Source organism: Panthera leo, chromosome C1, assembly GCF_018350215.1.
Source record: "Panthera leo isolate Ple1 chromosome C1, P.leo_Ple1_pat1.1, whole genome shotgun sequence".
Classification (NCBI taxonomy): Eukaryota; Metazoa; Chordata; class Mammalia; order Carnivora; family Felidae; genus Panthera; species Panthera leo.
The window spans coordinates 26,930,123-26,947,267 of record NC_056686.1 but is presented as its reverse complement, the minus strand read 5'-3'; the positions used below and the strand labels follow the sequence as shown (position 1 = coordinate 26,947,267).

General features: G+C 33.5%; 1 protein-coding gene across 11 annotated transcripts in view; it reads right to left on the bottom strand.

Moving 5' to 3' along the window:
• The window catches only part of ZMYM4 (zinc finger MYM-type containing 4), a 165,523-nt gene that overhangs the window by 55,392 nt on the left and 92,986 nt on the right, over positions 1-17,145 (bottom strand). For all 11 annotated transcript variants that reach the window (XR_006205885.1, XR_006205883.1, XR_006205886.1 and 8 more), the window contains 12 exons: positions 14,702-14,786; positions 14,211-14,466; positions 9,900-10,074; positions 9,392-9,604; positions 6,637-6,787; positions 6,032-6,147; positions 4,640-4,915; positions 4,315-4,465; positions 3,092-3,264; positions 2,159-2,309; positions 1,454-1,594; positions 840-877 (listed from right to left, as the gene is read on the bottom strand). Coding sequence is in view for 6 of the 11 variants with exons in the window: in XM_042951233.1 (XP_042807167.1) it covers positions 840-877; positions 1,454-1,594; positions 2,159-2,309; positions 3,092-3,264; positions 4,315-4,465; positions 4,640-4,915; positions 6,032-6,147; positions 6,637-6,787; positions 9,392-9,604; positions 9,900-10,074; positions 14,211-14,466; positions 14,702-14,786 (1,926 nt within the window). In the remaining 5 variants the exon portion in view is untranslated. The remainder of the gene's footprint in view (positions 1-839; positions 878-1,453; positions 1,595-2,158; positions 2,310-3,091; positions 3,265-4,314; positions 4,466-4,639; positions 4,916-6,031; positions 6,148-6,636; positions 6,788-9,391; positions 9,605-9,899; positions 10,075-14,210; positions 14,467-14,701; positions 14,787-17,145) is intronic.

Sequence of the window (17,145 nt, the reverse complement as noted above, 5' to 3'; positions counted from 1 at the left end):
AGACAAAGAACATAAATATTCAACTAAATATGTAAGAAATACAATATTCCTGAAATACCAATAGCTATATAAGAATATTTTGATAACTATATACTGACTCTGAATGTATCTAATTACCAATTCTATTTACCAAGAAAAATGCTATTTCTATTATAAGACATTGCTGGTCAATCTGGCTATGTTTAAAATGAGAACTGTTATTTCCTGACTGAGTTGAGTCTTAAAAGACTTAGGTTCAAGATAACTAGAAATAACTTAAACACTTATGATCATTTAAGTAACCTAAAAAAAGATGATGTGAAAGTTATCTAACAGACCAGGAAACACTTCAGAACTGCTACTGTTCTAGTCGTAAGTTTTTCTCCTATTAATTTTCTTCTAAGAAACAAAGCAAAAATTATTGAGGAAAAAAAAAAGAGTGCTTACTTAAGGATAATCTGCTCTGGGTGGAAACAAACTGTATTTTATAAATACTTTATTTACAATCTGACTACATTACAAAATGTCCCAAATACCTTTATGCCTGAATTCTGTAAAATTTTATTATCTACTATTAAAAACAACAAAAACAAACCAACAAAAATAGCCTTCAGTAACTATGCAGAGATAGCAAGTATTCAAAGAAATCAAAGTACATTAAAGACCTAATTAAATAACCACAATATGAATCAATCAATAAATAACCAGAATATCTTATTCCTAAACAAAGGTTATGAGCTTATGAAAATTATTTTACATAATAAAGAATAAAGCATGGAAAATTAGCATAGACATATTCATACTGTACAAAACTGGAAAATAAACACAGTAGCAATACCAGTTAAAAGAATAAAACTTACATCCCCAATGATTTTCGCTGTTACTGTTGGAACTGCACCTGATATAAATTAAAATAAATATTTAGGATCTTACACAATTATTTAAACATAAACAGTAGCATTTAAAGCTGATGGTGGGGGGGCGCCTGGGTGGCGCAGTCGGTTAAGCCTCCGACTTCAGCCAGGTCACGATCTCGCGGTCCGTGAGTTCGAGCCCCGCGTCAGGCTCTGGGCCGATGGCTCGGAGCCTGGAGCCTGTTTCCGATTCTGTGTCTCCCTCTCTCTCTGCCCCTCCCCCGTTCATGCTCTGTCTCTCTCTGTCCCAAAAATAAATAAAAAACGTTGAAAAAAAAAATTTTTTTAAAAAATAAAAAAAATAAAGCTGATGGTGGGATAACAGACACAAAATCTCAAAATAAAAACAGATATTATCTTAATTCATGGGAAGACTAGCATCTAAAGTATCACGTGAGAAAAAGGGACGAAAACATTGTTTAGTGCCCAACAGCCCACAGTGAGCCACCACTCATAATATAAATGTGTCAAATATTTGAAAATGACCAGTGATGGAAAAAAGACAGAACCACTGTACTCAACCTCAAAAGGCTAGATAAATGCTTTCAAGTCAGACATACCTTGTAAGACACTGTTAGAATTCACTGTGGGCTGAGCAGCAGGAGCACTGGCTAATGATACCACATTGGCTATAACTGGAGTTGAATCTTTTCTTAGAGATGGGGGCCCTGCTGAAGCAGCTGGCACCATGGAAATACTTGCTGATTAAATAAACAAAAATAAAAAGACCTCATGTAATTTATATGCACATACATAGAAACCAACATCTCAAGGAGGTTAAGCAATGCTTTCAGTAAAGTTAAATTCTGTCAGAGCAAAGAATCACATTAGGATTAACTGGGGGTTTTTTTTTCCTCTTTTTTAATTAGTGAAAGAAGTATTCCATGTATTTTCTCTTGTAAAACTACACATGTGGTGTATTTAAAAGGCCATGTGATTTATATTCTATGTCCTTTGTTACTCTCTCAAATCCTTGTTTAAGGAAGTCAAGGTGTATATACCCATTACAAAATATTAACTGCCATTCTGTCCCATAGTTCTTACAGAGTTTATTTAATTCAAAATGTTCAGAGAAAACTAAATGAACTCCTTTCTACAAAGCTTTAATCTAAGATGTTAAACAAAAAGGGATTCAAATGTTAATGTCATTTGAACAGAGTGAAATTTGCATTTCATGAAATTATTAACAACTGTTTAAAGTTCCCAATCTGTAGAACAGTAGTTGGTCCCTGGTACTGATCAAAGACTATAAAGTTTAATTTTACCTGCATTGTTTTGTGAAGGTGGGTCACACATACTTTGCTGATTACAGAACATCAAGATACAAAGCAGGTTACAGAAATGTTTCATTTCTCCTCGCCATTTCAAGGACTCACTGAGTTTACCCTGTCGCTTACAACCATCACATTTGGCCATCTAAAAATGAAATAAGATAGTAAAAGAGTAAAATACAAACTATCTCTGGTCTGACAGAATAAAAGGAGTTCACACAGAACAAGTGAGGAAATTAACTTAGAATTTAGAACATAAAAATGAAAACCATCCTAAAATGGTAAACATTTATCATTTTTCAAATTATTTACACTACATATTAAAAGTCACATTATAGGGGCTCCTGGGTGGCTCAGTCGGTTAAGCGTCCGACTTCGGCTCAGGTCATGATCTCGCGGTCCGTGAGTTCGAGCCCCGCATCGGGCTCTGTGCTGACAGCTCAGAGCCTGGAGCCTGTTTCAGATTCTGTGTCTCCCTCTCTCTGACCCTCCCCCGTTCATGCTCTGTCTCTCTCTGTCTCAAAAATAAATAAATATTAAAAAAAAAAATTAAAAAAAAGTCACATTATAAAGATGCCAATAAAGAGTAATTAAAAAACATAGTGAAATGAAAATAAAACCTATCTTCTTCAAAAACTTCAGAAGACAAATTCATTTTAGTTAAATAATAAATAGATAAAATGCTAATTTTAAACTGTTTAATGTCTTAAGACTGATATGTCTTCTACAAGGAAATTAAAAACAAAAAGAACATAACTTCAGTGACATTAAAGTCATCTTAAATCTTACATTAAGGACAACATAATACATTTAATACTTAAAAGTTTTAAAATCATTACATTGCCCTTCATGCTACTTTAAAGAATAAAAGAAGGGAATAATGTATGCCTTAATTTGAAAAACCCCAAGGATATTAATTTTAATTACCTGATAGAATAGAACTGTATATTTGGACATGCATTCTTCACAACAGAACTCTTCTACTTTCCCCCCCAAATTATTCTGTACCAATTTGGGAGATGTCTGTAAACAATAACTGCACATTTTACAGTGATTTCCCCAGCGTTTCGCCAAGTCATGTTTATAAAGCAATTTGCAACCTAAGAACAGGAAAAATAAAATTAACATTAGAAAAAAATTAATTAAGTACCTACATCTTTAAACTTAAATGCTCTAAGACAATGTTTTCACACTTGGATCCTTACCAGTTAGTAGACCAAGAGATCAATTTATAGAATCTATACTATCATTTTCTTTTTCAAACAAAATAGGACAGGATAGTAAATATTACAGAGCATCACATATAATAAAAGTCAGTTTTGTTTCCTAAAACTTTGTTTTACTTGGGTAGGTGATAACATACTGGGTCACAATGTAAAATGTATTTCTTCTTTTGTGTTGTGGTCAAAAGGTTTGAAAGCCAATAGTCTAGGAGGTTAATCATGTACAGTTTTAGAATAAAACATTTTAAACATACAAAAAAGTCATCGAAATAGACAATCTACCTCATACTGATTTGTCTATTATACTCAGAAATATAATGACTATTTAAAACAATAAAAATATAATTTAGGATGCTACTAAAATGTAAGAAGTTCTATTTATTTATTTATGTTTAAATGTTTGCTTTTATTTATTTATTTATTTACTTACTTACTTACTTATTTATTTAGAGGGTGCCCACAAGCAAGGGGAGAGGCAGACAGAGGGAGACACAGAATCCGAAGCAGGCTCCGGGCTCCACACTGACAGCCAAGAGGCTGATGCAGGGGCTCAAACTCACAAACTGTGAGATCATGACCTGAGTCAAAGTCAGACACTTAACCGACTGAGTCACTCAGGTGCCCCTAAGAAGTTTCTCTTTAGAAATAAGCGCCAATAACTAAAAGGATCCCTATCAACCTAAAAACATGAAATGTTTTTCACATCACCACCATCTTCTGTAATACACTTCAACAATCTTTTCCTTCATTTTAACATCTATATGATATGAAGGACTAGCTGAGTAAAAATCAAACCAAGTGTAAACAAAACAAAAAGCTTTGTTACACAATGGATAAAACAGATAAACTTACAAAGTAACAGCTTAAATTATCAGTTACTTTTAAGAGGACCAACATGATCAGTAGGTAAGATGATCTTGTCTTTACCTTCACTACAGAATGACTTGTCAGCACCTGAGAATCGCACAGTCTCCTTTACAATTTTCTCAATTTTACAATATTCACACATTGCCATTACATTATTTATTTTCTTATATTCATCAGAACAATTCTTGCCACAGAACTGAAACATTTTACCCTGTAAAGAAATAATCATTAAGTACTAATGAAACATTTGGTTTACCTTTTGGAAATCCTTTATTCCCTCTTATTTTAAAACAAGTAGTATAATTTTTAAAGATGAAAAGCTAGAAATGATTTTATAGATAGACCATTTTACACTCAAACCCTTTATCAGAATCCTATACTTTACCTTATAGTCAAGAAGTTCTGGTTTTGTGGCAAAAAGACGGTTACAGTGCTGACACTTGAGTTTTACAACACTTCGTGCAAACCCAACGTGCTGGGATTGGGCAGCAAGACGCTGGAGGCCAGCTGCAGCAGAGCTACTGATGGAGGTGGGGGAGACAGCAGAGGTATTACTCCCGCCTGCTGACACTGTTGAACCTGTGGGAATGCTTACAATTACCTGGCCCTGAGACAAGGGCACTACTGAAGAATTCATTCCTGTTGGTTTGTTGAACAAATTCTGAAAAATGAAACAAACAAGATAATCAATGTAATCATTTGTTCAGTCAAATGAGCACCGAGTGCCTAAGTCTGACAAGCACAATTCTAGGTACATAAGATACACCTGTGAACAGGCGACACTCCCTGCCCTTGAACAGCTTAGAAGTGAATGGATAGAGTGTCATTTATATGCAGAAACTAAAATAACTAATGATCTCTTTAAATTTTTTAAACTTTTTTTTTTTTTAAGTAATCTCTACATGCAACATGGAGCTCAAACTCAGGACCTTGAGATCAAGAGTTGCATGTCTACTGACTGAGCCAGCCACAGGCCCCAAACTAATAATCTCCTTTAAAAATAATATCCCCATGGGATGGCCTGGGGGGCTCAGTTAGTTAAGCGTCTGACTCTTGGTTTCAGCTCAGGGCATGACCTCATGGTTCATGGGATAGAGCCCTGCACTGGGCTCAGCAATAACAGTGCAGAGTCTGCATGGGATTCTCTCAGTCCCTCCCCTGCTCACACACTTGCTCTCTCCCAAAACAAACATTTAAAAAAAAAAAAAGGTAAATAAAATAAAATAAAATAAAATAAAATAAAATAAAATAAAATAAAATAAAATAAAATAAAATAAAATAAAAATAATATCCCCCCGGGGCACCTGGATGGCTCAGTTGGTTAAGCATCCGATTCTTGATTTTGGCTCAGGTCATGACCTCATGGTGGTGAGTCTGAGCCCCGTGTTGGGTTCTGTGCTGACAGCACAGAGCCTGCTTGGGATTTTCTCTCTTCCCGCTCTCTCTGCCCCTACCCTGCTTGTCCTCTCTCTCTCTCTCTCTCTCTCTCTCTCTCTCAAAATAAATAAATACACTTTTAAAAAGTTAACAAAAAATAAAAGTAAAATAAAATAATAACATCCTCCCAATAGATAATCTGGGTAGTAACAGTACCATTTAATTTTACAGGAGGCAGTTAAATGACATGCCTCCAAACACATCAAAAATCAAAGAATCCAAGTGTAATAGGACTGAGAGAAAAATTCAGGCAATCCAGGCATTAGCAAACACCTAACAAGTTTATATACGTTATGGTAGGCAACTCACTGACTGGAGAGGAAGATTTCTGAAGCCGTACCTGGAAAGCTACCACACAACTGTAGCTGCAGAAGTTGCGTATACTTCCATCTGACATGGCTAGGTGATACTGAGGGATTGCTGAGGTTTTACAACTGTTACATTGAACTTGTACACCTTAGCAAATCAAAATAAAAACTAGTGAGTAATATATACAAACGTATACAAATGTATGAGAAAATAAATATTATCCAATATATGAAATTCAAGGGCCAGGTCAAGTTGCAGCAACTGAAACATGTCACATACAGACAAAAACTAACTTAACATTAAAAATATTTCTTTTAATGTAAAGTTGGCATGGTAGATCTACCCTGAAACTACAAAATGAACCCTGAAATAAATCAGGTGTGGATAAAAAAAAATACCTTAAAGAAGTCATATGAAATTCTTTTGGTAATGGGGAATGCACAAATAGGCAAGCAAATAAATAAACAGAAGTTAAGCAATCAAGGCAATAGGTGATATTTTACAACACAGATCTGAAATATTTTAAACTTGCCTTAAAAATCAATTAAATCTGGACAAAAATCTGTACTATACAAAAAGCAATAACCATAATTTTGTCAACTATTATATTTATATAGTTTATGAAACCAGTATTACCTGCAGAAGTAACCATTTTAACTCTGTAAGCAGATAAGCAATTAACAGAACAGAAAAGCTCTGTCTTTCCCAAGCTATTGGTATTTTCAATCATTTCTGCTGAGGATCTCAATGATTTGCAAAGCGCACATGGTGTAATTTTGGCTGATTTCTATTAAGAGAATAAAATAACATTCATTTTTACCAAATGATAAGTAAAAGCATAATTCTTTGAAATGTTTATACTTAACACTGTTGAAATATTTTAAATTAGTGGCTTTCAAACTTTTATGATTACAATCCTCAGTAAGAAATAAATTTTACAAAGTGACCCAGTACATACTTCTGAACTTTTGTGTTTGTGTATTATACATGTATATAAAACTGAAAAGTTTCATAAAACAATATAAATCATGATAACATGTGATGCATTTTTATATTTTCCATATATTCTATCTCATTAAAAAATAATGCTGAACGCAATCTAGCAATTAGTTTGGGAATCTACTAATTGATTGTAACTATAGTTTTAAAAATAGTATTTTTAGAAAATTACAAACAGGGAATTCATGCTCTTACACTATGCTAAAAATTAGAAGAACCCCCCTACAAAAGGTGCTATATGTGGCAATAAAATGTGAATTCAATAAAATTAATAAACTTATTAGGAAAGTCACTGCCAACTATTCTATCACTAACAACAACAAAGCACACAAAGCAATAAAGCAAGTAAGCAATAAAGTGGGAGCAAACCTTGGATATCACAAATTTTCAAATATAAGCAATCGAACAGTCTATTATCTTAAGTTTGCGCTAAAATAGGGATTCAGCAGGGGCGCCTGGGTGGCTCAGTGAGTTGAGCGTCGTCCGACTTCAGCTCAGGTCATGATCTCACGGCTCGTGAGTTCGAGCCCCGTGTCGAGCACTGTGCTGACAGCTCAGAGCCTGGAGCCTGCTTCTGCGTCTCCTTCTCTCTCTGCCTTTCCCCCACTCAACACTGTCTCTCTCTCAAAAATAAACATTAAAAAAAATTTTTTTTAATTAGGGATTCAGCAGCCAGTAATACTAAATACTACTAGTATATCATACATTCAAGATAACATGTAAAGTATATCCAGCATCCATTATCTCTGTGAAGTTTTGCTGATAGTCTCATCCTGTCCTACCAACTAGAACTGACCATGTTTCCTCTGTGCCCCACTGAACACCATAATACTTCCACCATAGCATCTCTACTCAGTTTTATGTCTATCTCCCTTAGGAGACATGGAGCCCTTCAAAGCAGGAATCGCATCTAATGTTTGTTGAATGAATTATATATAAGGAAAAAAACAAAACAACAGATACGACCATTTTCAACATGCCAGGTTCTATACTAGGTGCTTTCCCATTCTTCCTTCACATAATCCTAATAACATCCCAGTGACAGTAGTAGTATAATACCCATTCACAGATAAGAAAAATTAAACCCAGAGAGTTTAACTGTTTATCTAAGGTAAAATTCTATTTGAATAGAGAATCAAGATATCAAACTGAGATATGCTTTACTTCTAAATCAAATTCTTTCTCTGTACCACAGTACATATCAATATGTGAGAAATTTAATAAGTAATGGCTAAATTAAATATAGTAAATAAATTAAAATTAAGATGATTCAACCTATTTCTCCTTCTCTTGTGGAATATAAACCATCTTTGAATAGACTGAATCCAAGTAACTTTTAGTACTTGAAACAGTTATCAGGAAAACAGTCTTTTGAACAAGGATAAACTCATGAAGATATTGGCTTTTTTTATCCCCTGTGAAAGCAAAAACAAGGAGTTTCTAAAGGAAGGAATAAATAGTAAAGCTAAGCCCCTTTAATGTACTTGAATAATAACAAGAAATAAAAGGAAACACCATATAATGTTTAAAATTCCAAAATCACTGCAAAGTATTAAGAATTTAAAAGGAATTTCTCAATTGACATTATTACATTCATGAATGTTGGTAGACTGTATAAAAAGTCACTATTTTAAGAAAAAGAATGATCAGCTATCATGCTACAAAAGAAAGGCATTGTAAAATAAAAAAAAAAGATTATCATATCTTTGGATTTATGAATTCTAAAATCTAATTTTTGATCAAAATTTGCTAACAAATTACAAATATGGTAAAAATGAAGCTGTATTTGTTATACAGATTTCATTCAATTCATCTTCTATAAGCCTCATCTATTCACAAAATAATATATGACCTACATTTATTTTTTTCGTATTTCATGAAGAAAGGGAAAAACCCTTATAAACAAATTAATGGTAAGATTTTCAATTTCTGAAATGCAATTTCAACTATATGGATCTGATTCAAGAATATGTACGTAACCTGGACCTTACCTTGTCCAATAAAAAAGTATATTATATGCAAACCAAATATATTTCAAAGAAGGCTACACACCAAAAAGATAAGACTGGGTATCTCTGGGAAATGCATTATTTTTCTTCTTTATGTATTTTCAAAATATTATTCAAAAACATGAATCATATTTGAAATAAAAATGTCATGCCCAGAAGCATGTATTTCAAATGCATGAAGAGAAATATGCTACTTACAAAACTCTATAACCGGGTTTTTAATACACATTCATTTGACAGATCCTATTTATATGTAAAGTACATCAATTAAGCTAATAATAAGATCTCAGTATTTCTGCGGCATTTTCATAAGTAAGTACTACCAAAAAACGTAGGTCCTCCTGAAATGAACAAAGACATTGGGGTTAGATACAGTCATGTACCTGCTTATACGCCGTGATACATGCTGAACTACAGAACTTCTTAGACTGGCCCTCTATCTGAAGCACGTGGCACTGCCCAGAGCCACTGTAGCAGTAGCCCCCACAGTTCTCACAACAGTTCATGGTGAGGTTGTTGGCAGAGCGAAACTTAGAGAAGCAGGCATCACTGCAAAGTTTATGTACCACATTCTGGTAATTAACTTCATGTCGAATCTAGGAATTAAAAAACAACAAACAAATCACAAGCACAGACCATCAAAAGCTGTTCTTGGGGTGCCTGGATGGCTCAATAGGCTGAACGTCTGACTCTTGGTATTGGCTCAGGTCATAAGCTCATGGGATCAAGCCCCTCATCGGGCTCTGGGCTGACAGCACGGAGCCTGATTGAGATTCTCTGTCTCCCTCTCTCTCTCTCAAAAGAAATAAACATTAAAAAAAAAAAATCTGTTTTAAGCACAAACATTAGATTCCCCCCCCCACACCCCAATAAAGTAAAAAGATGACTTACAACAGCATTCTTCTGACACATGCTGCATTTGGTTGAAATGCTATTCGTATTTATGGTGACAACAGGTTTCCTTTTCAGTTCGTATGTCGACAGACATGACTGACTGCAAAAATCTTTACTAGCTGTGGTATTTTCAAACTGGGCACTGATCACATCCTTTGGATTTAAAATGTCTCTAAAAATGATAACAAAGATAAAATAAGCCACAGTATCATTTGTATTTTTCCTTTTTTGTGAGTTAATAAGTAACACAGAGGCCATTACGGGTGTATGGAAAGGACACTGTTACTTAAATGAGAAAGCCTCAGTTTTCCTGGATAAACTGATAAATTGCTCTGATCCTTAAGTTCTGTTCCATAAAACAGAACTTCTAACACATGATTTATTTCATAGAACTGTTGTGAGGATTAATATACTATATTTTAAGACTAACAGACTACACATCAAACAGTTATCATTCATTATCTCTAGTAGGTGGGATTATAAGAGATAGGAATTTTCTTTTTTAGGCTCTTCTATATTTTCAAGATACTCTTTAAAAATAATTAAAACTATTTTTAATTTTACATATACTTGAAAAATCAAAAAAGAAAAAAAATAAAACACTATCATTTAAGAGTAAAAATACAGGGCCGCCTGGCTGGCTCAGTCAGTACAGCATGCAACTCTTGATCTCAGGGTTGTGAGTTCAAGACCCACATTGGGTGTAGAGATTATTTAAATAAAACCTTGAATGAATGAATGAATGAATGAATGAATGAATGAAAGTAAAAGTATATTTCAAGCTACACAGTGTATATTCTAGCATGGTTGTACAAAATAGAGTATTTCCATATCTAAATAATTTAATTTACAAGTATTAGTAGCAAAGGCAATGAATATTAAAACCTTTTAAGGCTCCCTACCACTCCACCCTTTATCTTACCCCTAAACCACTGTTCCTAAATAGTAGTTTATCAGATAGTTTAAGCGTAAAGCATTTTAAAAGCCAATGGGAAAACAATGCCTTGATGAAATTTTCCAAATAGTGTCTCTCTCTCATGAATACACATACACATAATAGTATATAAGCCATTATATTCATTCTTGCAACTTAAATTATACAAATAGAGCACTTTTTAGAAAAGATGACAAATATCTCTGATTCAATAGAAGATAATAGTAAACATAATGGGAATCATCACCAGGAACACCTCATATGCTGTAATGTATAACTTCATACCTCATCTTCTATACTTAGTAGCTCCAGGCACCTCTAGTTTCTGCTTTTTTTTTTTTTTTTTTTTTTTTTTTTTTTTGCCTTCACAGTTATTTTTTAAGTAGATTTTAATATATTTCATTTACAGGGGTATTTACTGAGCACTTATATTGAGCCAGCCACTAGCTACATCCTGTATAAAAATATGGTACAAGCATGCACTAAAGGCGCTCACACCATATTGGGACAGACAGACAAATGACATAAAATGCCATAACAGAAGCATTCTTAAAATACAAAAGTGAACTAATTATGAAAAAATATAATGCACAACAGAAAGAGAAATGAAGAAACAATTATTTCAGACAATATGTAACATGAAAGGCTATTTTTGCTATGTCTTAAATAGGAGTTTTCCAGAAGGTTAAGGAAATAAGAATTGGGGAGCAGCATTGATCAAAGCAATAGAGTATAAAAGCAGGTATTTCTCACTTGCCTTAGTATGCTTAGCATCCAACTACATTACATCTTATCATAGATTTTATCTGATTCCAAACAGTAAAAATTCAGAAATGATACAGACAATCCCAAAATAGTTACTTCTCTATCATTGTATCAAGTAATTTTATCTAACAGTATTAAAAAAATTACCCTCCAAATTACCTCTTCTAAGTAGGATTTTGAAACAGATTTTTAAAAACTAAGCATTAGGTCCTTATTACTAAGGAAACCTGAAAATTAAATGATGATTAGCTAAAATATATTCAGAATTTAGGTTAAATTCAAGATGCTAAGAAATATGGTTAATAAAACATTAAGAAAAATAAAACGTACTTCAAACAGCTAATGAGGTGTTGTTTTTTTTTGTTTTTTTTTTAATCAACCTAAGTGCTGCTGCTATATCTCTACTGGTCTATAAAAATAGCAGTGGCTATCAGGATGGAAATCTTTTCTAGCTCCACCCATTCAAATTAAATTGAAATCCTTCTTGGGCTCCTTCAAGGGATTAATTTACAAATTAAACCTGTTTGATTATATGGAGTGGCAGGGGCAGGCGACGCATGTGCCCAAATTAACCAGCTATGTGACACAGAGGAAATCTTTTAATTTCTTTGAATCCAATTTCCTTATACTTAAGGTATGATCCAACTCAACAATATTATAGTCAGATAAATCAGACCATCCTAAACTTCTGCAGTCTGACTGTGTAAGAGGAAAGCAAGGGGAGGAATGGTTAAGTGGTAAAAAAGAGATAAAAGAGTAGTTCAGGAATAAAACAAAATGCAAGGAAAAACAAGACTGATCAGTGGTTGAGGACTGAGCAACAATAGAAAAGATATCCTGTAAAATGAGAAGGGGAGAAAAGAAAGAAAATGGAGAAGATCAGGCAGGTAAGGAGTACCTGAAAGGACAGTAAGAGGCAAATGGAAAAGAACGAGGGATTTAAAAAAAAAAAACAGAAAAGGATAATAGAATACGTGAATAAAGAGGTAGAACAGTTAAGAGTCAAGAAATGACAGGATGAAAAAATGGAAGATTTATGGATAAGACCAAACATAACAAAAGACAAATGCAATCTTAAAGGATAACCAAACTACGTAAGATCAAGATAGGTAAGATATGATATGTAGGTAAAAATGACCTAAAATAAAAATATGTATGCACAAGAATTTAAAAACAAAGAAAGAGGGCACACATCTTAAAACTTCTATGGGTTTCTGGGATGCCTGGGTGGCTCAATCAGTTAAGCATCCAACTCTTGATTTCGGCTTAGGTCATGATTTCATGGTTTGGTTCATGGGTTTGCACCCTGCACTGGGCTACCCACTGACAGTGCAGACGCTGCTTGGGATTCTCTCTCTCTCTGCCTCCCCCTGCTCACACTGTCTCTCTCAAAATAAATAAAAAACAAAACAAAAAAACAAAAACCCCTTCTGTGAGTTTTCTAAGGTCATTTTGAAATTCACTGATAACATCTCTGAACTATCTAGGGCTATTATTATGAAAGAAGAAATAACATCAAAATTTCAGAAAGTGCCTATCACTAACGTAGAATTAAATAAAGAAGCATAAAAGGAAGTTATATGAAATTGTCTCATGGCAAAACAGAAAAAAGGAAAAAAAACCCTATAAATATAATTTTCAAGTTGACTTAATCTTAGAATCTGATGATGAATATACTAGAATATAGAAAAGAGGTACACACTTTCAAAAACATGCTTTATAATTCAAACAGTACAAATAAAGAAATCTATTTTTGCTAAATCAAACATGAAACATAAAGGGAAGCCCACATAACTTCCAAAAAGACTTCTAACCACATTCAAATTTCTTTCAAGTCTCTAAAATGCCTTTTTCCATTTAAACCAGAAGAGGGAGCATCTTTTTTCCCTTTCCAGAGAAAGGGAAGGATCCACGTAAGGCACTATAAACACAAATATCTAAACTAATAAATCATGGTTTGAACAGTTTAATAACAGGCCAAAGTGTTTCAGAATGAGAGCATTATTCATCTTTTTCTGACCTATTTAAACAGTTTTAACAATCACCTTACCAAATCAGCCAAAATTAGTTCATATTCTTCAAATATATCAGGATGATCTCATCAAGGTCTAAGGTCATAGTCTTTTGATATTAAACACTGAAATGGTACCTCTGAGGCAGTTCAGAGATATTGAGAAGATAAAAATATATATTGGAGTCCTTTTTTCTTTTTTTTTAACACTGGAGTACTTTTAAAGATAAGAAAGGTATTAAATGAATTCCAATTAGATAACAGGATACATAACTTTAAATATTTTTGGATTTCAGTATCTATTACCTACAAATAAAATATTGTGGTATTATATGACCTAAGTGGTGTAGTTTTTGTTTTATGAAGCATCTCAACTAACATGGATGGAAAGGCTGGTTTCAAAAACATCTCAATATATATAAAAGGCACATTATTTATAATTCAAATAAGCTGAGCACCTAGGATCCAGAAAAACTGAAAGCAACAACATACTGTGGCAATTACCAAAAAATATGGAAATGTAGAAAACTAAACAATACACAGATAAGAATGAAGTGTTTTAAAAGGAAACAGAAGATAATTTAGAATTCTGCTATACTTTGAGCAACTTGAACAAGTTTTCTTGGTGGGAGGAGGTGGTGGGCGGGCAGGTGGAACTGTATATCCAGTGAGGCACAGTGTAGAACAGAAGAGCTGAGTCGACCCCTTCCTCTGGTAAGCAGTTTGCCCCTTCTGGAGAATTTTTTTACAACCAGAACAGGAAACTCGAACAGCTGTGGCTGGAACTGAAGGAAGCATTTTATTCATGCCAGATGACGCCAGTGAAGGCTGAAAGCCAGTAGTCAACTGTGGAGCTTAAAAAAAATTAAAAGAAAAATGTTTTACTTTTCATCATGAATTTTATGTATATATCCTTTCTTCCTCTTCCATAACCAGTCTTGAAACCCCAAACTAATTATCCAATATAAATGACAGCCATTCTAAATGAGCAGAGAACTGCCTAGCTTACTAATACAAGTAGATACTTCCTCTCACTCATACTGGTCAGAATAAATAAACATGATTCATTTACTCAATTCTGTTTCTTACCAAGAGGACTGCCACTGACTGAAAACACAGCACTAATTTTCAGTTCCCCTTCTTGAGTTTTTTGCTGTTGGCCATGACTATACTCCTTTAAAAAAGAAAATAAATAAATAAATACTTAGAGAAAAGAATAAATATAAAATATCTAAAGAAATCCAGACATTCAATAAGTTTTGTTTTGGCTACATGGGTGGGAGGGTGGGGAGGGGAATTTATACTACATTACCATTAATAAGAAATAATAGCAAGCAAACTATAATTGCAATAAGGGTATAATAGGTTTGTATATGCTGAGAAAGAAACAAACAAAAAAAAATGAAGGAAGCTACCCAACTAGCCTTGTAGCACTACCAAATATTTATTTTTGACAATTATTATTACAGTATTTTAAGTTGCTGTTTATCTATTATAAAAGTAATACACAAACTATATTTTGTATTGTAAAACTATACAAAATTTAGACAAGCAGAAATAAGGAAAAATTCTATTCATATTTCTATCACACCAAAACAACCACCATTTTCTCTTGGTATATTTCTTTCCAGTCTTTTCCCCTCCTGTAGTCAGAGATTTTATTTCTCTACATAGTTGTAATTAAACTGAATATATCATTCTAGTAAAATAATTTCTTGATCACTTGAGTCAGTGAAACATTTGCATATTATTACATTTTACTCCAAAATCACTTCAAGTGGCTAAATGTCCGTGTTTTTTAAGTTGGAGTCCAAGAATCCCTGAGGTCTACAGATGTACTGTAGGGAGTCTGAGAATTCTAAGAGAATATTTTTAAAAACTGCATCTATTTCAATGACTTTTTTGGTGAATGTAAACTTATTTTTAGTCATGAATAACCACATATAACTGAGTTATACTACAAGTTTTCAGTGCTGTTATTTGCTTTAACAATTCTATTATTGCACTGTGAAAACTCTAAGTGCCAGATTTAACTTTTATTTTAATTAATTGCTTATCACACTGAAATCTGCGAAACCCCAGCAGATCTCTTATTCTTGGAATTCTCAGGCAACTCCAAAATATCCCCCTTTTTTTGTGGTTAAGAGGTATCTGGTACATTACTCAAGTTTGAGAAGTACTGATAGATGTGTATTATTTAATAGATATACCAGATTACACAGGGATCGGACTGGGATAGGGTGAGTGAGGCATTTGCCTCAGGCACAAAGTTAAGGTACCAAAAATCTCAGTAATCAAGATAAATTAGTGTTTCAATGCGGCATTTTTAAAAATCAAAAAATGCAAAATCCATGAACAAAATAACAAAACTTAAATAAATAAAGACAGGATCAGTATTACTGATTTTTCCTTTGGCCTCAGTCTCCAATTTGATGGCCCTGCATAACACTGAGATTATATGACCATAACCCAATGTCAGTCAGTCCTTTTGTTTCCTCACATTTGGTATAATTAGAAATGCCATGATGAATATCTTAAGTGAATATTCATACTCTCATACTTAGCATTATCTTCTAAGGAAAGGATTCTTGAAGTGAAATTACTAGGTAAAAAGGCACACAGTAAATGTTCTTGATACACAATGACAGGTTGTTGTTTTTAAACTTCTGATTAGATTTATTCTAGCAATTTGTGAAAAGCCATTGAAAAGTCTTTCCCCACTACTATTTCATTTCAATCTGCAATTCTTTTTGTAATATCCACTTACAAAAAAGCATTATAATATAACAATATTAACCCTGTATAGCATGTTATTAACATTTCCTCAATATGTACTTTTAAAACTTTTTATAAAGTTTCCATTTCTATGCCAAAAATCTAGTTTTTACCTTTGTGACTCCTTCGATTCTTATAAAGTTCTACTTCCAAAAGAAAACACTAAGAAAATGGTTTCATTGTTTCTAAAACAGTCCTTTCATCCAGAGGTCAGCAAACTTTATCTGCAAAGGGCCAGATACTAAATATTTTTTTATTTTGGAGGCTATACTACCACAACTACTCAACTCTGTCCTGGTAGAGCAGAAACACCCATAGGTAATATGTAAATGAAATGAATGTGGCAATGATCCAATAAAACTTCATTTACAAAAACAGTGTGCAGAAAAACAAAAACAAAACAGAAAACACAGAAAGCAGGCTGGATTTGGCATGCTGCTGCTAATTTGCCCAATCCCTAATTTAATCCATCTGGAATTTATTTATTTTGATGTTTAAAGGGCTAGTCTTCTTTTCCTTTCTCTGAGTAACTAGTGAATTCCTTCCATTCACTGTTAACAGATCAGATTGCTTTGAAAATGTCTCTTTTGTGGCAATCTATTCTGTATCATTATCAGCCGTATTTTTTTTTTTTTTTAAATAAACTCTACCCCCAGCATGGGGCCCAAACTCAAGGCCCCAAGATCAAGAGTCGCATGCTCCACCAACTGAGCCAACCTATTTTTAGGATATCACACTATCCTAATAAACGTAATCAT